At 34.3% G+C, this 26,858-nt stretch overlaps 1 protein-coding gene across 6 annotated transcripts in view; it reads left to right on the top strand.

The window, feature by feature from the left end:
* The first annotated feature begins 674 nt into the window (after window positions 1-674).
* Window positions 675-26,858, top strand: part of LOC148626396 (uncharacterized) — a 38,134-nt gene continuing 11,950 nt past the window's right edge. Inside the window, exons 1-7 of one of the 6 annotated variants that reach the window (XM_088570355.1) lie at window positions 675-1,066; window positions 19,767-22,325; window positions 22,762-22,830; window positions 23,216-23,270; window positions 23,995-24,111; window positions 24,881-25,359; window positions 25,656-25,820. In XM_088570355.1, coding sequence (XP_088426481.1) covers window positions 19,767-22,325; window positions 22,762-22,830; window positions 23,216-23,270; window positions 23,995-24,111; window positions 24,881-25,359; window positions 25,656-25,820 — 3,444 coding nt within the window. In that variant the 5' untranslated portion in view covers window positions 675-1,066. Of the gene's footprint in view, window positions 1,067-6,410; window positions 6,528-6,554; window positions 6,778-8,743; window positions 8,761-11,636; window positions 11,952-16,021; window positions 16,258-19,766; window positions 22,326-22,761; window positions 22,831-23,215; window positions 23,271-23,994; window positions 24,112-24,880; window positions 25,360-25,655; window positions 25,821-26,858 lie in introns of those variants that run through there. The other 5 variants (XM_088570356.1, XM_088570359.1, XM_088570354.1 and 2 more) reach the window with 5 other exon arrangements.

Raw genomic sequence — 26,858 nt, 5'->3', positions numbered from 1 at the left:
GTTAAATTGTCGTCAAAAAATTGACCCGGCTGAATACACAGTGTCGGATTGAAATCACGACGATCGTGATTTCAATTCCCAACCGATTCAATCAATGTTTTCTGTGTGGTCAACTTTACGCGAGTCAATGAGTCATTCTGTTCCTTGACAAATGCATGCAAGTCCCAATTTTTGCATAACACTTTTATTGAGAGTTTAATGACACCGTGTTGATACTTAGTATCGCAGAATCAATCAAAACTTAACGGCAAAACAGTAGGGTAAATTATTTTTGATAACTAAATTGACTGTTATTTGTTTGTTTGTTTTTTTTTTATATATAAAATGCATACTGTACAGATACACTGAATCTATGTAAACTGGTACTATATACATATAGTACATTGTAATACACGGGGGCCGACTCAAACTGTTTAGCTCTCAAGAGGTTAAATTAACAAAACATATGTACATATTACATGTACTCAGAAAAAAAAATTTAAAATAAATGTACTTATGTGGTCACTTAATTGTGAGCGAAAGATCACGACACGTGTTTAACCGGCGGGATTTTAAGGTCAAATGGTGTCACTTACCTGTGGCCATGTGGTTAAATAATGTACTATTATTACGTGCAGTTTATTACATAACACAATTACTAAGATAATCATGATTAATGTGAATATTAACCCCGCAGGAATATTTCAATCAAACAGTTGATCGTGACGTTATTATCGCACTATTTCATTCTGGTCTGTAGCAACATAAGGAGAAAGCTTAGAACGGAATAAACACTCATCGATTTTTCCTTTTTTCTTTTTCTAACCTATATATCTCAAGTAATTATGTCATTGGATTATTTATCGTGGAATGTTACTCTCAAACAGGCGGGATCGCAATCTTATCCGGAAATATAAAATAGTTTTGAGTGCATCGTGAAGCGGAACCGTTAACCAGGGGGTACTTATGTTATGTTTATAAGCGGAACAAAATGTCGACTGTTTTTGTGTATTCGGTTCTGGATTAATTTCACACATGTGTCAGCTCAATCAGATGATGGGATGTACACATTAACTTACTAACTACGGTAAGATAATTATTTTTACGTGTGTACATTTTGTAATTTGTTTATCGTATGTAGTTGTGTATTGTGTGTTTGTTACGATCTGTCGACACGTGTCTAGAATAAGGCACACACGCGTTGACTAAATACGTGTAATTATTATTACACATATTTATTCAGAATGTTTTCATTCTAAACTGATTGTTAGGCATGTGTCATTTTGGCCTCTTTACACCATGATTAGAAAATTATGCTATCATCGTCTGCTGGGTAAACGTAAGTACGTGACAGACGATCATTGTGATTCGGTATTTGGTTGCGTGGGGTGAAAGTTGTACAATTATGTACACACACCCGAAAAAAATATTTGTCTACTGCAAGGGTCAAAATATAGCAGAGTAGGTGTTCTTATTGAAATAAGAATGATGTTCAGTGGAGTCCAATGACATATATTAATTAAGACATTAACAGCATCTCAATGATTATTGTTTAAAAAAGGCCAAAATACACATGCCAAAATTTAATCATCACTTCGTTCAAAGGGTCGCGGTGGCCTTCAAATCTATGTCTTTGAAAATTGCATGCGAAACGCCCTTTATATTTCCCTGTGTCACTTAAGGTAGATAGATTCTCGATCCACGTCCCAATGACTTGACGGTTAGGCTATTTGTTTTAATGGTACGATTCTATGCAACGATGTTACGAAAAGAAAAATCAAATCGAATTCATTAATACGATTTCAAAGTAAGTGTCTATTCTCATTATCTGTGAAAACCCAATTTATTATAATAAGACAAAACAAAAGCACTTGCCGACATGATCAATATCAAAACCTAGAAAAATCATTTTTGTCAGAATTAGGTCGATGGCCACGAGCGCAAGAAGGTTATTGCCCCTATTTGTTATTTATTAGTGGAGATAAGAGTAATCCACGGTCAGTCGGATCATGTCAGTTAATTAGTATTCTCAACTTGCCGGAATTGAGAATTGGGGCACGAAAACGTTAAGTAATAAATGTTTTATTTATGTGAATTTGATAGTCATATTTCGCTTTGAAATGGGAAAAAATCCAAAGATTAATGTCAAGATATGGTAATATATATATATACATATGTGTTGTGTGTCTGATTCTATTATTGAATGTATGAAGATATTCCTACATGACAAGTGGTGAAGCCATGAAGGAATCGACTCACTGGTTGATAAAAATTCTACCTTTACAACTGTCATACAAGTATTTATGATGTAGCCGGGGATGGATTTATTCTTAAAAAAAAATACAATATTGAAATTTTATCGGCCATGATTTTCTCTTTTTGAACTTTTATGACCCATGCGGTCAAAGTTCTCCAAACTTTTTTACTTTTTTTGTAAATGGCATTGTTGTGTTGTATTTGTATACCCTTCAAAGAACTAGATGCGTTAACACTGCGTCTTGGGTTAACGCATCTATCAGGTGTATACTATATATACACAACTTATATATAGCCTAGCTGGCCGAGTGGTCTAGGGCGCTGGACTTAGTGCAGGCGGTGTTGCCATAGATGTCACAGCGGTACGAGTTCGAGTCCCGCTGAGAGAATGACCAAAAATTTGCATCGCAAATTTGACAGTTCTAACATTGTTGGGAATTTTTCAGACCTCGAAGATTTCGTAAAAATCCCGAATTACACGTGAGACTGACTTAATACAATGCATACATATGCATGCATTTTTCAATTCAAAGTTAATCATGAGCGTTGAAAGGTTTTATACGTCCGTTTTTTTTTTGTGCCACACTTTCTTTGGGACACACATATCATATTTAATTTTTTTCTGAATGTGTTCTTAAAACCTTATTTAGCATTAAATTAACATAAAAGCTTACGAAAATTTCATGAACTTCAAAAACGGTGATGCTTGAAGTATTATGTAAACTCTCCGATTCAATGTTTCTATAATTCCTTATCTATAAAACTTCCAATTTAAGTCGATAGTATTTTGTTTAATTTGCAACTTACAGAGTCGAGAGCATTTTGTTCAGTTTCCAATCCGATTGTCTGAAATTCTTTATTGTGAATTTTCCGACTCCGCATGAGTTCCTGTAGATTTTACATTGAGTGTCTATACTTCATAATCTCTGAAAATAACGACTCAAGGGTGTCTATTGTGTAAAAATATATCGTGTACGATATGCCTCTGTTAGTTTTAATTTTTCTAGTGCATGTCTATAATTGATTTTTTCACTGTTTTTTTTTATTGCGTTAGTTATATTGTAAGAGACACAACAAAAGCATAAAGTGTGCATGCATTATTTACAATATTACGTAATTATCACCAAGCTTAAAAAACCTCGACCAATATATTAAGTGTAAAACAAACTTTAACCCATTCCCACTCAAAATCCGTTTACAATAGTTCATAAATCATTTAAGCGACGTACGAAGCATGAGCCGGATGTGATGCTCACTAACCCATTGATTGTTTTTTTTTTAAATTTTAAGTCGCTTGTGTTGTTAGCGACTTCTTGCAGTAGTATATTTATGATTTGCATAATTATATAATACTACACCAGCTTAAGCTGCAGATCGGTGCCAGTTCTAGTAATGTATACTGTCGATCGACCTGAAAGCTTCAAGTTTCAGCTCACTAAAATTTTTGATTTTTTTGAATTCTGAACCAAGTCCATACATATATCTACGCCAGTCTTTATAGTGAAAATGAGAAAATCACCAATTGTTAGGTAAAGCATTTAGTTCGCCTAGATGTTGAAAGCAAGCAAAAATCAGTGGCATAGAATATTTGACGATTAGCGACTTTGAAGACTTCAGTCTTTGGTTTTTAAATATTGATGTTCATTTACTTTACGATAAAACTTCTACTAAATTGTTAAATTGGAATGTTGGCCGTGCGAACAATGTGAAAGAGTCGATAGGTCTGGGAACCTTAACACGTGTTTAGTGACAAGTAATAGGGTTTCCGTGTATGATACAGTGTAGTTGGGTAGATTACTGATGAACAAAATCTGATTACACGCCGATTCCAATAATTCAATTTTTACTTGATACAATGAGTGATCCGTTCATTTATTTTCATTTTCTTTCATACATTGCACAGTTTTATATATATATATATATATATATATATACACGTACCTACTTTAACCAGACCCGATGTAAACTAAGAACCCAAAAAATGTAAAACTCTGCGTAAATATCATGATAACAGAAGCCAACACAAAATAACAGTTTCAGTTAACTTAGACAAGGTTTCATTGTAACTGTGTGCATTGTGCATATTTATTTTCATCTTATTTATGAAATCAAGTAAACTATCCACTGCTGCGTGTAATTTGCTTTTTGAACAATCTACGTCGGTGAGCAATTTAAATAAGCCTTTGATGTTTTACAGAATAATGAAGTCAATATATATCAATACGTACTTGACATACATTGGGTTTCCTCGTTTACCTGTATACTTTATACATTATATTGAAACATTGCTTTTACTTTAAAAACCCCTTCGAAGGAATATGATTTTGTATAAATGCATTTACATAAACAAACTATTAAAAATACAATACGATAAGTAGATCTTAACTCGTCGCTGACGTCAAATAAAGGTGCGATAGAATGCCACACAGGAAATAATTACCGAGGGGCCTTTACTAAGATCGATGGCTTGGCTGTTTATAGAATTTAGTTTGTGGGTCACGGAAGATACTTACGTAAATGTAATTTATATTCATGCAATTCAAGTCTTGGTAAATATCTCCTTTACGACTTTAGCAAATCTCTCTTAAACTTTTGTGTCTGAGATTTTTATATAATTGACTTGCTAAGTGTTCAAACCTCGATGCCAACTTATGCAAGAACACGAAATCGTTTGTCGTAGATAAAAATCATACGGGATTAAATAAAATTTCTTCGTAAAGATAAAAAGGTTCTAAATGTGTGACCCCGATAATGAATGAGATTGTTCACAATGACAAATACTGTTTACGTGTTTCTCGTGCAAATCATGGGATGTAGTCTTGCCTGTAAGTGTGCAGCTCCGGGTCCCATCTGTCGATTTATATTAATTTTAATTTTCGTGAAGTATATAGTTTCGAAATTCAACCTAAGTAATCGAACGTAACTATGCACTGAAATTAAATATTATGACTAATTATATACATATATTAAGGAAAAAGTGCCCCAACAATACGTGTAGATATTTTTTTATTATCGTATGGCGTATAAGTACAACTGCTCCCGGAAATACCGGGATTAATTAATACAAATCGGTCATCGGTTTTGATGGGTTCGTCTGGGAATTGCGGATGTGAAAATATATAAAAATTAAAAACGAAACTAGTAACTCTGTTACAATACACGGTAGTTTGCCTCATACATGCAAATTCGTTGATCTGCTCGACTTTTTTTCTGACTGGTTTTCGGCCTTGGGAGTCTACTAGCACTTTTGCTCTTTTTAATGCATGCGGGCTTCGCTAGTATTAGGTTCGAAATTGATTTGTCTATGCTATCCTCAAACACTTTGCCTACTTTTATGTAGTAAATAAATGATGTATCGATACATCAACAATGGTTTACTTTGGATCGAAAGTGGGCGAACTGTAAACTACATATTATATTATATCATTGTTTTACACACAAAAAATGGTTTGTTGATGTCTTTATATATGTATTGGTATTTTTCATCATAATTGAAGAGTACTTTATCAAAATTGAATTCCAATCTCAGCTCTTACAAAACATTTTGTATATTAATTTTGAAGACATTGGGACGCGGGTCGTTTGGTAACATTGACATTTTCATTTCGAATCTTCGACATTTTCATCTTTTTGTTTCGATTAAGTCTAATTGGTTTGTCCTTTTTATACTATATTTCATTTTAAAAGACCAGATTTATGTCAAGTAAAAAAGCAAAATGAGATGCGCATATAAAACTAGACAAAACGCAAAAAAAAAACATTAAAAGCACAGAAACGAACAAAACCACAAAAACCACCATGTTATCATGTTATCATGTAAGAAATAAAGGTTATGTCCTATTTTATCAATCATTTAGATGGTTAAATTACTTATGTCACAAGATGTGCATTACTGTGAAAGCAGCTATCAGGCCCATTAAATTTACTTAGCAAAAATACTTTCCATTATTGTAATTGTTAAGCTTCCGTGGCACCGTTAACTATTGACTAGACAATAGACAAATCTACTCGGTGATAGCTTCAAATTTTCTGCAAGTCGATGAGAATGTATAATCACGCATATACTTGATATATACGTATATCGGAAAACGATAATCTGAAAATAAATCAGAGGCAGAATACGTCTGCTTTGTTTTCACAGTTTTTAAAATGAAGTCTCGTTTGGTTTGCGATAGTCTTACAGTGCACTGCCCTCCAAATGACGTCATATAGCTGTATCTTACTGTAAGAACAACAAAATAGTGTGGCGAATCGATCTTGTTTATTTTAATATTAACACGTTATCTCGGAAGGTAAGTTTGGCGAATGTGTGTTGTTTTTATTTCGTACACACGATGTACGTGTGTTTTAAAATGATGTTGTTAACATATATTTCTGTCGACTATCGTATTTTGTGTTAACTATTTGTGTATTAGTGGTGGACATACCTTGTTGATATTTTTATTTCATTATACAAGTATACATTTACGAGTTTTTGGTTAACGATTTATAAACTTGACTTTTACCTGGTTTTAGGATGGAATTAAATTTCACAAAGAAATGGCAAGTTAATGCATTCTTTAATTATTCATTTATAGATCTGGGTCTACGTGACTAATTTGTACACGAGACCGTACCAATTCATGTACGCAATGCAAACAGTTGTTCTAATAGAACGAGATTATTAATTTAAACATTTTACAAATTTGTTCAATGCGTTGTAACATCGGTTGCGATTGTAACCTTAACCTGGAACATTTCCAATTCATATATCCGGTTTAAATGTCCCTACACAATGGTGTAATGAGCCTATGAGCTCTCTTTCTATTTGCTTTAAACCCTATAAACCCATGAGATAGGTGGATATGAGAACAATGAGTGTAGGAGGCGATATCTCCAACAAAAGAATTGAAAATTGATCGGACGATTTCAGCGGTTACCCTATTGCCCCCGTACAGTGAACCTGGACCTTCTTAAACCAACCTTGTAACAACAAAGCAAGTTGTTTCACTGAGCACATGCTGTCTGCTTATATGTGCGATAAAACCTGTCGATACCAAACACAGCATTGGCTGAATTTAGTTTGTCTAGGCAGTGTTTGGTATTCACAGATGTAGATTTTTAGGTTTCTGTAAAAGAGGCTTCTGATTATGGTTACATACATTTTAGCTTATTATCTTGCGATTTAAACAGGTTCCAGTATACGTGAAACCTGTATAAACCAAGTATTCAGTTTAACCTTTCAGACTGGAAAATTTATAAAAAAAGTTAATAGTTCTGTTGTAAATTCAATTTTCGATTCTTCCGTGTGTTTGTATCGAGTTATTCATTCAATATAGCTGTTAACTATATACAAACACAACGCGTTTGACTTAGATCATAGGTAAAAAAAAAAGTTAAAAAGTACAATTTCCCCCAACCTTAATCGATATTACTCGCAACTTAATATGCTGCATATAAATAATTTTTACTCCTTATTTCCGTCAACAAATCTAAGATGAATTTAGAAAATACAATTTTGTATGATATGCTTAATTTTATATCAGAAAATGTCTGATAGAACCTTAAGCAATCCGATTACGTATCGAAAAGAGACTAGTTCTTAATTGATTCTTTCTATTTGATTACAACTGATTGTGTAAGCAGACTTAATTTGAATTGCTTTTAATGAACAAAACAAAGGTTATACAAGAGACAATGTTTCTGTCGCTTTCGGTGTGCTTCAAGTATGTACTATTGTGAAAAAATATTACGTATTGTTGTGGATTGCAGATTTATTACTCTCCTGTATTAGTATTAGTGTTAGAAAACTGATAGAACATTTATATAAGGTTGCTTAAGACTTCGATCGGTAAATATAAGACCTACTACCCCCTATCAAGGGTTTCATTAGGTACATTTTGATTTGAATATGCTAGACTGTTCCTCTCTGTTATGGTATACTTGCATTTTCACTCAAGAACTGCTTTTCTAGAGATGTGGTTCTTGATGTTTCCTGTGTGTACTTTTTTTTGGTTTCTTTGTGGTGTTCTGTTTGTTTTTCTTGCGTTGTCCTTTTAGTTTTTCTAAGTTGTTTTGTCCGAGGATTGTTCCTCGGCACTTTAAATCGGTATTATTATACTCTTTACTATTGTGGATCGTACTTTGAGTTTCTGTTTTACTTACTTTAAGATTTTTTAAATGTAAATTCTACCATGAAAATTGTACTGACAGTTGGCATGCAAAGCATAATGCACAAAAAGAGGCGAGGAACAATGTTTTTCTCAAAGTTTTGTGAATAAATGATGTTTGTTTTGTTGGAACACCTGGAGATTCTAATACCTTATTAGATTAGTTCTATCTATAAAATATGCTTTGTGCCTTGATCTTCTGATCACGGAACTACTGTCGTGTTAATTTATTTGTAATTTTCTTTTATAATACAAACATGGAAATACCTCATTAAGACCGCACGCCTTCTTTTTCAACTTCCATGATAATTTGAGTCGGTATTTAATGTTTCATTTTATCGAATGGGCTCTTAGAATTACACAGATCTCATACAAGGTAAACAGCCTTTTTATATTTTGTTTAACTGCTCAGAACCGAACCATAAATTATTTTAAAAGAATAATGAAAAAAAAACATGTACATATACACTGTATATACAGTAACATTTTTGGAATACAGCTTATATGTATCTTGCCGAACATATATATTAATGGAACACCAGTCCAAACAAACCATAATTTTGGGATGATTTGAACTATACAGTTTGTATTGAGTATTCGTGATTGACATCTAAAACAAATTTCGTGGCATTTGAGACTAAGGTTTAAACCTTATTTTCACGAAAGCCGTTCATCGAGGATACCAAAGGCGAAGGTATAGTGTAACGTGTATAAACCGCATCCTTTTGGACTTTGAAATTGGTTTGGTTTAGACTAGTGTTCGGTTCACCCAGGTTCAAAGTACAGTAAAACCTCTCTAAAACGAACCTCTTTTGGACTGTACAATGCGGTCGATTTGGACAGGTGTTCGGTGTATTCAGGTTCAAAATACATTTAAACCGGCACAATAGGACTTCAAAGGTCTGGTGTAGACAGGTTTTCGGCTAATGAAGTGTTTGGTTTAGACAGGTTTCACTTTCTCTATAAACTGATATAAACTTACTTCAGAAAGTGTATAGACAAGTTGTTGGATTATTCAGTGTTCATTTTGATAGGTTTCACTGTAATTTCAACACGATGATGAGATGTATATATGCTAAAATGTTTTACATTACTAGTAATACAAACGATCTTATAATCTGCACGGGTCACATACACATACTTTCTGATATGAACGTGATCAAATCCGACATGTAATTTATGAGTTGACACTTTGGTTAATCATAGGAAGGTATGTAATTCATGTCAGAAATATTAATTTTCATTCGACTTTTATCCTGATAGAGAAGCAGGGTATTGTCGCCATTTAACGTCTGAAGTAGTCCTTACGCCCCATATACGGCACTGGAGTCTAGGGGAGGGAGTAGACATTTTCAGAAAAGAGGGTCCAGTGGATTTCTAAAAAGTAGAGGATTCACGGTTATTATTTGCTAATTTTTGCCAAAAAGCTGTGCGAAATTAACAGAGCACCCAACTAAAATGGATGCTCATATCCCTGAAGCCTCTCCCTGGATCCACCACTGGAAATGAGGGACTAACAGCTAGACAATCGAGGTATTTTGTATGGTTCTGGCTTGAGATTAAAGCAAAGATTTACGTATACATTACGGGTATCGTTCATGCACATTTATTTATCATCACATAACGATTTTGTCCTTATTTTAATATTAAATTAACTTATAAGCACGTGCTACGATATCGTTACTATTTACATGTATTATATAATAGTATAATTGTAATACATAATTGATATCTTCTAAAACATAAAGCAAAAGGTTTTTTTTTAAACAACGAAAAAAAAAAACAACCTGCCGAACTGCTTATGCAATTAAACATTCTTAATTGTCTTGAAATTGAACGACGTGGAAGGCAGAGTCTGTTTTTTATGGATCAACAAAACGTGTAACTTATAATTTATCGTTAAAATGCCGTAGTTTCGTAGTCACTGAACAAAGAAAAAAGCGACTTGTTCAATTTCAGTTGCATTGGAGAAATGGAATGATACATCATGTTACATTTTCAATTTATGTACATGTACATACTGAATGTATTAGGTACGTTGTTATTTCTACACTGACATAGATGCAGTAATTATACTTTTAGTGGAATTTTGAAGATTACTTTATATGACGTATTCTCTACATGATCTTGGTCTTTTTTTTATCTCAAATTTTTTAGTGTTCAAGCATATTCTTACTTCAGGAGTTCGGATCGAGAAGGTATACCGTTTACTCTTTGTTGTTGTTTTTGGCGAATATTGCATGAAATTCAGGCACACGATTTGGCCTTACATTAATTATTTAAACACTAAGCTCCGTTGTTTAATCGGAGCTACTCGGCCATTTCCGCTACACTAAAAAATTCTTTCGTGTAACTAGAGGAGTTCCGATTGCGATACGTTGGCGCATCTTTAAAATCAAACACGTTTCTGGTCCTCCGTCACATACCGACGGTACATGTATGGCAAATATGCAGCTCTTACTAATTTTATATTAAAGCAGTCGGAATAACTCGGTAAGGAATGAATCCACAAGTTGACAAGATCTTGCTGAAAGGAAGTCACAATTTGAATATTATGGTAAATTTAGCTGTCAAATTACTGATATAGAGTCATTGAGAGCTTTGCAGTATAATGTTGTTCCGGGATTTTTCCCCTCAGGGTTTGTCTGTCAATCGTATTTTTTCCACAGGATGTCTTATTTCAAATATGCAGTTCGACTGTGATAGTGCCTATGACATTTTGTTTTTATATTCAACATCAGTAAAATTTTCTGTCATTCTCTTTACATACTTTATTGTCAGAAATAAAATAAAACATGTTGTACATGAAATTAGAAACGTGTAGTAGTACACTAGTGTACGTACATGCACAGCCATTGAAATTAAATGAAGTACCAATTATTGAAATTTCGGACTGTGTCTACAGTGGAGGTGATTCGTGGTGTGAAAAAAAAACGAATAAATGATGCTTTTCGGTCTACATATACTATATTTGTAACGAAGGGTTTTTTGAGACTTGGATATGCATCTCCAATTCCCATAAACAGATCAAGAAAGCTCTCTCAAAGTGCCAATTTCATACAAAATCTCTATACATGTATTCTTCATGTCAAAAGACTGGTTATTGAGTCTGTAGTTGTTTATGAATTAGAACATAGACGTGAATTAGGAGGGTACATGTTTGTTATGTATGAATCACTTCCTGTCGGATATTTATAAAGACTGCTGATTAAATACTTTACTTTTGTATGACTGTTTCAGACATTTTCTACGAAAATAACCGTTGACGAAGTTTTTGGAAATTAAGGAAAGATTAGAATGATAGCAGTGGTAAAAATAACTACGTCACCAACCTAAACTAAGTTACTGGTATCATACCGGAAGTTACATGTATAAACATAAAATCCGCTTTTATTTCACATTTTTTTAAATGGTTTAACGAGGACGTAATTAAAAAAAAAATGGTTATTGAACTAGATCTAATCTAGAAGCATTGGTGGATAAACTGGACTATTGTGTTTAATTACATTGTCATACTGTGTGTGTAGACTATCAAATCACCATCACTGACTTTCTTCTGAAGAACATGTAAGTACATTAGTTTAGTAGGCATCAGAAATTCCCTCCATTAAAAGACACAGTAGTTTGTAATAATCGATATGAAATGAGCGGTTCAGGGGTACATTGTACTTTGGACTGTTGCCTAGCTTCTGCTTTAGTGACGAATGTAATTATGCCGCGATTGATAAGACGCTCAACGAATGTCAAGAAAACAAATCAGTAGAGGACGCCTTCGAATGCACACAATAGACGCCTATTAATGTATTTTATTTTAACCATAGACTTCGTGGTTGCTTCTTTACCTTTTACAACTGAAGTTACAATTCCGTTTGTAGTGTCCATGCTGTTGGGTATATGTATAGAATTAGTATAATTTTTGTGTGTTATAATAGCTCTTTCTCTCTCTGTTAATACTGGTTTTATTTTTGCTTGATCTCACTTTGAATAAACATTTCTAATGACAGCTTTGTTGATGTTTTGAATGGTCAATATATAATGGTACAGATACTCATTAATACTTCATATCTTTTTCGTGAACAGCTGGAGTATTGTACTAGTACATGCAATATCAAAAGCGTTCGTTTTATCTATAATCAAAATACGATTTTTCTATGAATGCTTCAAAGCTGTAGCGTTTTTTGTTGTTACAGTTCCAGGTAACATATTGTCATCTTATTTTCTTCACTCATCTATGAATTTTAACGCTAACAAATTGATTTTTTAAGTACTGCATGTAGTTAGTAAAACTCAAAAAGACTGCCATTTCAATATGACTACCTATTATCTGAGGTAAAAAACGTCGAACATCTTTTACCAACACTGTATAAGGCTAAAAAACGTTTTGGTCTGTTTTCTGTTACATTACCTATCTTACTTTTGTTTTTGTGTCTACCATGCACATTGTATGACAGTTTTTGATCAAGCACCGTTACACCTGGTACATTCGAGATTGTTTACCCGTTGACACAATGTTATGTGTTTTTTTGAAAAAAATAAATAATTTCTCTAACAGCATGTATAACTACCCTATTTTTTATTTTATTTATTTTTTTTTTTGTATCGCACTAGACTTCTCACAATTAGGCTTCTGGAACAGGTTTATATTCATACAAGATTGAAGTCATCACTACAGAAATTTTATGGTCGTTATCATGAACTCGTGGATCGTTACGGTGCATCCATCTGCGCCATGAAAACTGATTTGTTCAACGTGTGATAGTTTTCCTTTCCTCTTCCCCGGACTTGACTTTTTATGAGCAACTCGACGGGTATTTCTAGAAAAGCAGAGGACGCTTATCCTACTGGTACACCTGGTCCATGCTACCATTTTTAGTGGAGTGCGAGTTGCTCATTTACTTTTGTTACTTTGTATGTACTATTTAAGTTGATTTATGTTCTTTGTTGTGTGTGTCTGTTTTCTATGTCTGGTATTTGTCCCTGGATTACATTCTCATGATTTCCACTATAATCTTGGTTCCCTTGATTACTCTTTTGCTGGTAGTAGGAAACGAGAGTACTATTATTATTTTATTATTGCCTGAACTATTAACCGATTTATTATTTCTGTTGAATTTAAAAACTACTTTTGAACTGAATGCAGATTTATCCACACTTACATGTACATCAGCTTTAAAGCTACATGCATGGTCTTTACAAATGTCAAATACAAGTGATATAAATCCTTCCGTGGGTAATGCTATTTAAATATCTGACGTCAAATATATGACATTTATAATTACTTTTGTTCGTCGCATAAAGCTTAGTTGTTAGTTCTCATTTTTGTAATAATCTATATCTACTCTAGATATGTCCACGTTGGCTGCTGAAACAGTTGTCGTAAAAATGTTATCACGAGAAATTAGACCCGTGTTCGACTTTTAAAGGTTTGAAGGTCGCTATGCTAATGGATTTCAATTAATTGTTTTATGAACTATTAAAGATTTGTTTTGTGTATGTGTGTTGGGAAAATCATTGGTTTCCCCAATAAGTTTTCTTTATATTAAGTTCTTTATTAGGTAATTTTGACCAAAAGATTTTAAACGAGGTTGCAAGCGAGGTCGGTGTGTTGTATAACACTGTGTAGCGGAAATTACGACATTTGATACTAATAGGTCAACAAATTTACCATTTCGAATTGTTTCCGTTTTGTAAATCAAGAATTGTTTTTTTTTTAAATCAAAATGTTTCGTTTTCCGAAAGATTTCTTGTTTCTTGTTTTCTTGAGTTTTTTTTTGTTTTGTTTTTTTGTTTCCGCAGACTGGTTGGGTTACTGTCTGATTTATATTCGCTGTTTCCGCCTCCGCCTCTTTTCGTAATGTTCTATCCAATTTTGTAAAAAATAATGGAGGAAATCTTTAGACATGAATCAAACATTTTATATGCGCACAGCAGATAACGGTATTCATGGAATTAGTAGGATTTATATACGAAAGAACCAAACGTCGTCTACACTGGCAATTTATATAACTATTGCATAATAATAATGATCTATATCTTGTGTCAGTAGTAAAATGTTTTACGATGTATTCCACTTCACAAAACGAGAATAAATTGATGTCGCCATTTAAGGACTGCTTCGTGTAAATATCTGGCAGATATTTGTGTTCGGTTTTTAACTCTTGTTAACATCATGATGATAGTAAAATATGTAGCAAAGATAGTACTAGTACTCGTTTTCCGATAAATTATTGGGGTTTAAGTCACGTGTTCATAATTATGTATTATGTGTTATTTGCAATTTTTATTATAAGAAGTGTAACAGTGTTTTTATATGGATATATTTTTTTCATTTTTGACTTAGTATAGTCAGAACAAAATAAGAATGATTGAGAAACTCGTATGAATATTTACAAAGTAAAGAATGCAACGGTGGTCTACTTCTTTTTAGTCCCCACCTAAAGAAAGTGACATCAGTTCGACGTCGAAAATAATCTTTTTACCGGAAACACAAGTAGTAATGCAGCCAGATGATTGGATTTTGATAATACTTCGAAGGATTTTGATTAATCATAATGTTTAACGTCTGTTACACCTTCCAAATATTTTCCCAACATCTTTCTTTTTAAAGATTTGAGTATTTACATCGATTACATTATTATCGATGGAACATTTTGACAACCATATGTTTGTTTTGCCTTAAACTTGTAAATAGCTGTTTTACGTGTATTATACAATGTACCGTACGTGAATTGAATTTCAAAAATGAAATGTAAGAAATATATAAATTTGTTGTCGACGTTAAAATACAAATTTACATTGAATCAATAAAATACGTGAGATATGAAATGTAACAGATGTTTTAATAATCTAAATTACGCAAAACGAGGAAGGTAAAAAAAGATGAAACTATACTGATCTAAAATTAGGAATGCTATTGTGGTGTTCGATTTAATTGCTGATAAGAGCTAAATACAAACAAATGTGTCGACCATCTCTCAAAATAGAAGAAAATGATCCCGAAATTGTTTAACGTAATGAAATTGTTACTAAAAACTGCTAAAACAAGAGTTTCATTTTTAGAGTTTCCTGGAAACATAAAGCTGACAAACCAACATACCACGACATTTAATATAATTGTGTAGACTGGGTCAATATGACGACAGAGACTGCTCTGATGTTTGGTTCGTGGATAGCATTGATTTTTTGCTCGACCTTAAATCTGTTTTTCATATGATAATGAAATAAGACTTAAGTTCTAAAACATGACAAAATTATATGAAACACGACAAGCCTTGAACGCTTTGTATTAGTGGTACATTACTTTTGTGATATATTTTGCCTAAATATCTAATTTGTAAACATTAACATAAATGTAAACATTTTAAGGCGCTTTAAAACGTGCGTATAGAAGCTTAATTTTAGTACTTCTAAGTACATGTAATTCGATCTGTCTGTCTAATAGAAGTACTGACTTCATGGGCAATTTAACGGTATTAGATAAGTGAATATTTGGAACAAAAGACAAGAAACTTTAAATCGTCGACGAGAGTATTGTGGTATGCACACTATTTATTTGTACACGGACTCTATCTAGACCTTGTGTAATATAATCTATTCGCACATGTGTCATCGCGGGTGTGTTCGCTTTTCAACGGTGGGTCATTTATAGGTAGACCGGCCTACTTTAAGCACATGTGACCCATAGCGAAAATTTGTACACGGGTCTACGACTATTTACCGTTAAACGTTACCGTTACAAATATAACATTACACAAGAAACTTTTAAATCTTATGTGGAAGTTCATTCAGTGCATTATGTACAAATAATGTCTCTAACAGCTGTAATAAACAGATGAATTACACGTTTATTTTCTAGCCGAACTACTTGACGAAGGTAAGTGGAGGTGTTAGTTGAAATCTTTATAAAGTGTGTTTCGGGTAAACACTGATAAAATATGTAAGTAAGGACTGGAAAAGGGCGGTATCTATTGAGGCGATAAACGTGGGGTAATTTGTTAAATGGAACCACCTGCAATGCTACATGCATAATCTGCTAGGATGATAAACACTGGTAGTTAGTAAATTTTGTTTTCTATATAGATTGAAAAGGCGTTTGTGTATTTTTATCAATTCTAATAAGGTTTGTAATCATTAGATGGCGATATTACTTTGTAATATGGGTAGGTCGTTCACGTCGTTGTTGTTTTTGCAGGTTGTTCAGTATCATTTAACCCAACTAATATATATATATATATATCTCGCTTCCCGAACTTTTCGCTAAGTACATGCAATTATGTGGGTTTTGATACATACATGTGCTTACATATACATGCAGCTTTGCTGTTGCGTGTGGGAGTATCAGACTACATTAATAGGCTACGAAAGTATTTGTATTACAGTATATCTGATACTGGAAGCACTTGCTAAGCCAAAATAAGTTACTTGGTCAACGTTTAAACACATGCTTAGCTGCATTAATTGTCATTTTCGTAAATTTTTGTTTCTGTTGAAATATGTCTTAACTTAATTATTACCACTAAATTGTACTTTTCTTGTACAATTTCATTTGATATCCACAAGTAAAATGCATCAAATACATGAAATAGGTGTCTATATTTTTTATTGTCTTAGAAGACAAAAAAATCGACCTAGATAAGTTCGTATGCATGTGACTTCTGGTGATTTTAATACGCGCATGTGCTATAAGGGTTGCTTCTTTAATAACAAATCTGATTGCAAAGCGAAAGTGGTTATTCAACGGCTAGGGAGACCGACGGACTCAAGCCGTAAAAGAAAAAAAGTTCGAATATAATGTAAGGATCCTTTTGCAGTTGATGTATTGTGATATAATGCGGCTCAAATATGATCATTATTTATTTGATAACTAATAAAGAAATAGATTAAATGAAATGAAAACAAGACACGTGCTCACCTGTGTATCCGTTATTGTTATTTGTTTTACAAAAGTTAAAGTATTTTAACCCTGGTGAATGACCTGTCGGCAATCTTCGGAAGCAATGACAAAAAATAATTAGATCAGAGCTATCGATCTTCTCTGATTAAAAAAACGTTGTTTTCACAATATTCTGTAGGTATTATCGACATTTATTGCTTCAATTGCATTACTACAAACTTATTTCATTGAATCAGGAAAATTCTGTAGAATCAAAACTGAACAAATTTTGCAGATAATGCAGCTTTAATGTACCTGTATAACTAACTATAAAGTGAGCAAAAATGCTTGCACTTCCAAGTGAATCCAACAAAATATAAAGCGTTACCGCCTTTCAATAGAAATTTTGATAAATCGATTAGGCACGATACACAATGTAATACTTTCTTACACTGTAATACATCTTAAGTGAATTCTAATATTAAAAATGGGGACTGACTGGCCTAATGTAGGACATTCCAGTTATTTCCTTTTTAAATCTTCTCCACCTAACTGTTCTAGCATAAGGTGGGGGCTTCGGATCCAGATGTGATTCTTAACATTCCGACGATTGAAATTTCTACGATTTAACTTTTTCCCTAGTCAAGTGTTAATCGTCTATATTAGCGTTATTATTGATTATTCTGTGTAGTTATACCGTCATTGAACACGACAAACCTTTGGTGAATGACCTGGGAAATCTAAACATTTACATATATTATGAGTTCCAGTTGACCTAAAGCTAGAAGTTGGATGAAATGGATCGTTGAACTTCTAGTAATCCAGACTATTTTGTGCGCCTGTGAAACATACCATACTACAGGATTGGTCGTCGTAATGTTGAACGACTTTTTTTCATATATATGTATATAATTTTGATACAAGTACGTGTGCATGCATGCTCTTATAAAATGTATGTTTTTGATTATGTAATTGGGCATTATACTGTGTTGAAGAGTCCTTGATGTATTGTGTGTCAAGCCTTTACCACCGAGCACGAAACTTGATCTTAAAGGGATTTACTACTAATGTGTTATTAATGACTTTCTATTTTAGTATTGTAATTGTGATTGAGTACTAATCCATATTTGGTTCTCGATCTTGTTATATTGTGAATTGATAATACATGTGATTTTTTTTTCGTCGTCTGTAGACACTTGGTTTTCGTGCGATAACTTTAATATTAGTCGGTTGATATTTATCATATTTTAACTCGAATGTCCCAAACAACAAGGTTGGTATTGGTTTTTGAGGTTATGGCCCAACCGTTGTAGAAGTAGAGGCCAAAAAGGGTCAAAATAAGTTTTTTTTTATATGTCTATGATATTGTTCCAAAATATTCAATACCGGGATTGATTTGGGGGATTAAGATTTGAACCGAATGATTAAGGGGACTGTAACTTGAGCTAATTGAGAATTAAGTTTCTTGCAAAGGAGCCAGAAACATGAACACATATGTTTCTGATTTCTGAATGACAACTTCAGTATAAGAGAATGGATCTCGTTGAAATTGTACTACAAAATGACCTACCAAAAAGTAAGGTTAATTGTGACTGGCACCTTTTAGGAATTAAAGACCAATGTGGGGCCACTTTGATTCTTGTCAAACTCTTATCCTGTGTCAAATATCTAAACGCAAAACAATTCTAAAGCTTTTTCAGGTTGAAATAGTGTGTCCATACTTGCCCAACTGTTTGAGGATCGACTTCTGCGGTCTTATCAAGCTGTGCCCGGCGAAACATCTTTATTTACTATTTTGAAATTAACTTAAATCCGCACTGAAGTTTCTCACCAAGGGTCAATGACTAGCGTGTTTATTTTTGCTATTCTAAAGATAACTTATCCGCACTGAATTCCATCTTCCTTAGAGTACTACAAATGTATTAAATGCAAATAGATTAGAATAATCAGTTGTATGAAAACATGTTGTAATAAAGCGTTTTATTTAGGTACGCGAAGTTACCTGCGGCCATATAATGTGATGATATTTATAGAAATACATGTTGTGACTTTTTGTGCTTTGGTATAAAGGTCAGCGAACGATTGTTTGAACAAACGCATAACGTCGAAGTTACTTACATGTGAATCAAAGATGGCATTCCTAGAAACGCTTGAAGGGCCGTTTACTGTGAATGCTACTTTCTGTTGTCATTTTGGCTATTTTTGATTTTGTTGACATTGCTGACCACATACATGTGTACGTGGTTGTCTTTATCCTTCTTTTTGTAAAACATTTTAAGGATTTTAAGGCAAAGCTGTCATAAGCAACATTACCAAAACACTTCCCAATGTGTAGAATGTTAGAATATTTTTAGAACGTTTAGCAGTTTGATAATAAGTGCGTGACGAGCGAATCACGTTAATGTGTAGGTTAAAATATTTTGTAGTCATTTACGCAAGAATTCCTTATTAGCAGAAAACATTTCGCATCGGAAGATTAATTTTCAACTCGTTTCTCTTTTTAATTTTAGATGAATAATAACATACCGACGGGAGTTACTAGATGGACCCCTTCGGTGACGCATTTCCAAGACCAGTGGGCCGCACAAAATCCTGGTCTGGCAAGAGGAAAGGTTTGGCAACCAAAACCTGCCCCTCCACCTCCCCCGTCAACGATCCCCCAGACAAAAATTGAGGATTTAAACAATGAAAGTTTGGATGAGGTTGTTGTTAGTGGAGGGTATCCTTTAGATCTGTCAACGTTGAGACCTCCCGGGTCAACTCGTCAAGCAGACAGTCCACTAGATCTATCTTTAAAGACGAGAAAAAGGTGCGCCGACTCTACGCTGCAGGTGCAGCATTTTGGACATGCTGGAAAGAAAATGTGTTTACCTTCTCTAGAAAGAGTTCACGGTCGATCACGTGATCAACAAGTTCATGTGCAACATGGAATAGCAGACGCACCGTCTCTACATAGTCAACAGTATATGACAAACGTCGACCGTCTGCATCAGAGTGTCGACCACGTAACTGCAAAGCGGGAATACTCTCAAACTAGACATGTTCAACATGTTGATCATTCGCTTATGAAGCAAGACTATAATGTTCCGAAACAACACGTTCAAAACGTTCAGACAATACAACATTGTGCTAAACGATACCCAGCTGATCAAACAGACGTGCGACATGGTTACCCGCAACAAACTTACTCGCGGCAGTATCCATCATCTAATGTACAGTCATTCCCATCTGAAGCATCAAAAGTACATCATCATTCATATAGTAGTACTCATAGAGTTAATCATCCACAAGCACAGGAAGTGTCTAAATATCATATGTATCCTGGTAGTGTTCAAAAAGATAGACAGCAAGTGTACAAAGAGCATGCGCAATATTTTAATCCACGGACAGAAATGATGACAAACATTCATAATGGTTCGTCATCTTCATCAAAATCTGTAGATTCTGCACATTATCAGTTGATGGCTCAGGCTCAGAAAGCAATGCCAACTATGGCAACATCGAAATACACCGGAACTCGGTCTCCTCATGGTTCATATGAATACGTTCGCCATAATCCCGCAGTGTCGGCAACATATTCGTCTTCACATGGCTTTGTTACGTCAAGATCTCAATCATTACATCATAATCGACCAAGCGTCTTGTCAAGTGGGCTTCAGTTCAAGCAGCCTCAAGAATGTTGCAGTCCGGATAGCACAAACAATATGCCGTCTCCTGCAGATTTCCCCCATTCCGTTGCCCGATCGTATGTGGCAAGTAATACATGCGTTTCCCAAGACATGCAAATTCGCAGACAAGTTGAAATGAAAAACGCTCGTATTTCAAATATGAATTATCCGCCATCGTCCTCTCCACGTTGTAACTACATGTCGACCTCTTCAAACGTGATCTCAAACAGAAAATCTCCGTCCAGCAAACATGTTTCTAGAACACCGGTTTCTATGGCAACAAATCTTCCCAAAGCACAAAATACAACGCAAAGTAGGTCTATCGTATTAGGAACTAGCGCAAAGATTGATAGAACTAGTGTAAGCGAATGTCAAACTGTTATCCGAAATCCTCGGCCAAGACTCTGGAATCCGGAGCAACTGAAGCAAAGCTCGTATAAATCTGAGGAGAAAATTGAAGAACAAGTTAGTGCTAAAACAACTGAAAATGATATCACCACGAAACTTACTGCTCCGACACAAGAAGTGAATAACCCGTTAGAAATTTCCATTCCACTATCTAATGCAACGGAAACAAAAACAGACCACAAACCAAAACCATTTTCTAAGAAACACATTATAATGAATGCTTTTAGAAACGATGAATCAATGAAACATATTCTTGATGAACCTAGAGCACCCCCACCGGTGCCCCAAAGTGATGCACATCAAATTAAGAACCCTGGTAATGTGCCTCGATCTCAGGAGAACGCGGTCTTCATATCACCAGAATCTCCTAAAATGCCAACTTTAAGTCCTCAGCAAAAACTTCCTGCTCCAAAAGTTTCACCATTAATGCGAGAACCGCCCACTCTTGACATTGCATCATCCCAAGGGAACAAACGCAAACAAAGGATTTCACCAAATAATAAGATTCAAATTAAAAACACATTCGAGGAACCGGCAAATCCAACTAATCAGAAACAGGACTATTCTATACAGCCACAATCAAGTTTCCCACAAAGACCGAAAACGTCATACAAAAAGATCCCTGTCGCTAATGTTGCTCCGATGGTACATGGTAAATGTCCTGTCGAAGAAGACCGGAATCCAGAATCGGAGAAGGATAGTTCTTACGATCTGAAACAATTTGTGTCAGCACCGGTGCCTCAAGCTATTCATGCATATCGAATGGATTCAGCGATTCAAAAACGGCAAGATACGGCCGATATACGGAAATCTAAACTAGAGTTTTCAAAAGATTTTACCGGTGAAACGATAACGCAAAAGACTAAGAGTAAAAGGGGAAAGTTTCATACATGTAACAAAGAGCAGATGTCTGAGCTATTTCCAAAAACTCCATTACAAAATGTCAAAGAGCATGAATCACTTGAAGATAATCAAAAATATTCCCCATGCTTGGTGAGTGTATTTTAGGCTTATTCAGATAAAACAGTAAAAACTGTATAATTCGAATTTTATTGAAGAATCTTGTATTATCTGCTTTTGTATGGTTCTTAAGAGACAAATACTTCCATTGTTTTTTAAACCGTATTCTAACTTATAAATTACGCTGTCTTGGCTTAAAATTGGATTAAAACAAATGCTTTGAAAGTAAAACTAAACGAATTCTGTTTGTAATCAATTTAAAAGAATGATTTGCAGAACCACTGCAACTACGCGTAAGAACATTTATAACGAAAAGATTAAAATGCAATTGAACGAATTCGATATTCAATGCTAAGTCGATCTTTTGTAATTGCTTTATTCAGACGATTTATTTCTTAATGTTACATGTATATTTGTGATATCATTACGACTAGATTGAAACCTTTCCTTTGTGATTATATTTCTATAGAGATCCAAGTCTAAAGATACGAAGAAGCAGCCTCAGAGAAAACTGGTCATTTCTAATACAAAGAGAAAGGTATGCTGGATAGATTAAACGTTTGTTAACCTTATTACTAGGAACTATCAATCAATGTTTTAAGCCTATATTTAATACAAAGATTGAACTAATTGAAAGAAATTTATATTTGCATTTGGGATCTCTTAAAACGCAGTTTATATGTCATAAAATAGACTTATTTCAATGTTATTTTCGCGTTTGCTCATTAAATTGGACTAGCTTGTATACAATTTTATATCCGTACGTTTGGTAGTTCAAAAACAAGAATACAGGTATACATTCAGCAGAGTAAAGGTTTAATATACGCATAACGTACGAACACTTGTCTACGTTTACATGAGCATGTAGCTTTAAGTTAATAAATATAAATGTTTCCGTAAAGAAATACTATCTACATCTACAGGCAGATGAAATCCGCAAGCGAATTAGAGAAAGAAACACAGAGAGACGTTTATCAGGTAAATTTCTGAAGTAGTACATGCTAACTCATTTAACCTCCTCATTTAACATTTATCCAAACATATAGAAAACATGAAAATAAAACATGTCCGCATCTTTACGGTCAAAGTAGTGGCATGTACTTAGTTACGGTAGCTGTGTCTGAAAACGGAACCCATGATATCTTCAGTAGTTTTCTTATATGTAATTTTCGTGTACATTGTTGTGGTGTATTCGAGCAGAAATTAAAAGAATATAATCAAAGAATGAAGACTAGAGAAGAAAAACTGATACACACAAAAAAGAAAATGAAATAACACATATATCATGTTCTTACATGTACAAAGAAACAAAAGTAAATAAGCAACTAGGATCCACTAAAAACTGGGAGCATGGATTAGGTATACCGGTAGGGTAAGTGTACTCTGCTGTTTTAGAAACACCTGCAGAGTTGCTCATAAACTGTAAATTATTCAGACATGTTTTTTTTATATATTGATTCATCCTTAGGAACACTGCAAATTCGATTCCCATATCAATGCTTTGCTTGATCTTTAATATTGGACAGAAATCAGTAACATGAGGACCTTAAACACTTAAATGTACTTAGATGTACATGTATTATCTATTGGTTGATTATATATGTCGGGACAGCTGACTCCTTAATAAAAGTACACGTATCATAGATGAAGGTGATCTACTTCATCAACTTCGACACCTACTATCAATGTGCTTTTATTTTAGGAGCAGATTCATTAAAATTTGGACGGAATCGGAAACGATTGTCGCTGTCGAAATATCCAAATGGATTTATCGATTTCAAACCACAAGTTTTAGAGTCGCGAACCAGAAGGAAGCCAGGTATAAAATAAATTATTAAAATGGAGGGGCACCGTGCCGTTGATACTGGTAAAAATTCGCTAGAATGTCTCATTGGTGCTATTTTTGTTTTTAAGTTAAATTTGATATGTCCTCGTTCTCAAAAATGTGCTTTCGAAATATGCATGTATTAATCTTCAAAGTGTTATCTAAAAGGTTGAATATATAGATAAAACACAATTTAATTACTTCTCGGTTTGATTAAATGAACCTTTTCATTTAAAAGTCCAGAGTTCATTATATAGTCAGCATGTAAATGTTCCATATTAGGATATATAATATATATATAGTGATTAGTGTATTAACCCAGGAACTGAGTTTCATAGGGAACTTTTATATACATTACAAATACACAAAATGTATTTTAACGGAAGGAAGTGGTTTTATATTACATGGCATTATATGTAACTATTGTAGGAACTTACATGTAGATTTTATCATCTCCTTTTTGTTATAAAGGTTAGCCTTTTCATATTAAATTCTTTTATATGCACAGGCATGTTATATTCTTATGTATATATACATCACTGTGAACGAAATGCCACTTTGTTACCAGTACTCGTTTCATAGGGAAAGTGCCGGGGTTGGGGCCCCCGTTTGTTGAAATAATTTGTTGATTCCATGCAGAATTTTGGCAAAAATGAGCAAATAGCCTGGAACCCCCTTTTTCACAATTTCTGAATCTGCCTCTGGTGTTACTGTTTTTTTTTTTTAATTTCGTAATGGAATTGAAGTTATATCTTGTTTACAGTAAGAAGAAGGCGTTACCATAGAAATGCCGCCTACGAGAAAGAACTGTGGCGGGATGAAAATAGAAAAGCGTTCCGGAATCGCCAGCGTGTCAGAAGATTTACTAAACGAATTGCAACAAGGGCGAAAACCAATAGTGATGCTATTTCAAGTTCTCCTGAAAAGGAGCACTTCGGAGAACCCGGTCAAGAACAACTGGATACCAGTGCTTCGACGGCCGACGGCGACAACAGTGGGACGTGGGAGATCAAGAACACAAGTACAACATTACGGAATGGCAAGAGTAAAGGAGTCAGTATGAAAATACTGTTCAAGCCTCAGGAACAAAGGAGACTCAAGCGTAAAATGAGAAAGCGCGGGAAAATACGTTATGGTTTGAGGAAGACTGTTTCCGCACCCACTAAATTAATTACGCAGTACCAGGAACAACTATATTGTGTAGAAGGTACACAAGAAGGGCTCCATATACCTGGCTATGAAGTAAGTTTGATGTGTTAACGATATTTGGAGTAGTAATATTGACATGGTCAAGCATGAGCAAAAGCAGCTTTAATTGAACAATTAGGCTAAAAGTCATCTTTTTTTGATGAAACGACTGGTTCATGTATGAAACTAACATAAGACGTTTCTAACACCTTTCAGCAAGAAGTTTTTATTCTATAAATAAGCTCCTTCTTTGGACGTGAAAACCAACAAATTCTCGAAAAAGTTAAGCTTCGTTTGTATTTTGTGCATGACAGCGAAACTTATTTCTGATATTTTGTTTTTGTTTGCAGCCGTATCCACAAGAGTACTCTCAGTATGACTTTGATCCTAACGAATCGTATGATTCCTATATACCAACCCCGTTGATTCCATCCCTACCGGAAGTAAAAAAACTAAGTGTATGTAAAGACACAGGGGAAACAGTACTTCACAGAGCTGCTAGGATGGGCCGCGAGGTAGGTTATACATGTACATATACCCTATTTTGGCTTTATTAGATGTAGTAATGTTCTAGGTTTACCGGTATGTCACATTTGGTTTGTTTAAGTCTGACAGTTGTTTTCAACCTACAACGTACATTTCCGATATGTACCAAGTGACGAATCTGCTCCTCTTGAACTCTCAGACAGGTATCGGTGATCCAGGTGTGCTCGACGCGATCAAAGGTTCGATCGCCGGCCGACTTACACCAAAGACTTAACAAAATTGGTAGTCATTGCTTCTCTGCCAAAGATGTAGTAAGCGACTGATTTGCTTGGAATTAGAATAATACGCACTAGAAAGGTGTTGCTTCTTTAGGCTAGCAGAGTAAAAATCGAGCTCAAGGTTAGCAGGGTCTGCTCGACTGGACATATGTGATCTTCTTTAAATGCATGAGACGTCTGACATAGGGCTGTAACCACAATCAATGTAACCACCAATCAATGGGCCAGATTCTTACAATCATAGTGGGATATATATAACAAATAATATTTTTTCTCTGTTATGTTTTCACTATGTACAGGTAATGAATACAGATATGATAATTTTCTGTTTGCAATTCATACCTCTGACACTGGTAAACCGCAGTGTAAGTCATGCTCGATGTAGAGATGTTTTCATTAAGAATAATCCATCAAATTTATTATTTGGTGCGGTACCACTCTCTTAGGTTTTGTATTTTTAATAATGAGTTATTCATTTGTACCTATTTTCATTGGATCACAGCTAATAAAAAGTGCTCTATTTTTTTCGACATTTTTATGCACAATTTTCTTGTCATGTTAGCTAAAAAATCAGACATGAGTATGGTTATTATTTTTAAGAGGAGAAAATACTCCATAAAAGTTTAGAATACATGCGATATAAAAACATCAGTTCAAATCGACCGAAATTTGTTGCTTGTGCATGTGTTTACTGGTGTTAGTCGATGCATATAATTGATTCGTTCCTTTATAAAATGCTAATAAGAATATTCACTTTTCTGTGCAAAGGTTGTTTGTTATAGTAAACAT

This window comes from Perna viridis, chromosome 2, assembly GCF_037379345.1.
Source record: "Perna viridis isolate PV_CMFRI_1.1 ecotype Kerala chromosome 2, ASM3737934v1, whole genome shotgun sequence".
NCBI lineage: Eukaryota > Metazoa > Mollusca > Bivalvia > Mytilida > Mytilidae > Perna > Perna viridis.
The sequence above is the reverse complement of the archived record's forward strand: the minus strand, read 5'-3'. Positions and strand labels throughout refer to the sequence as shown.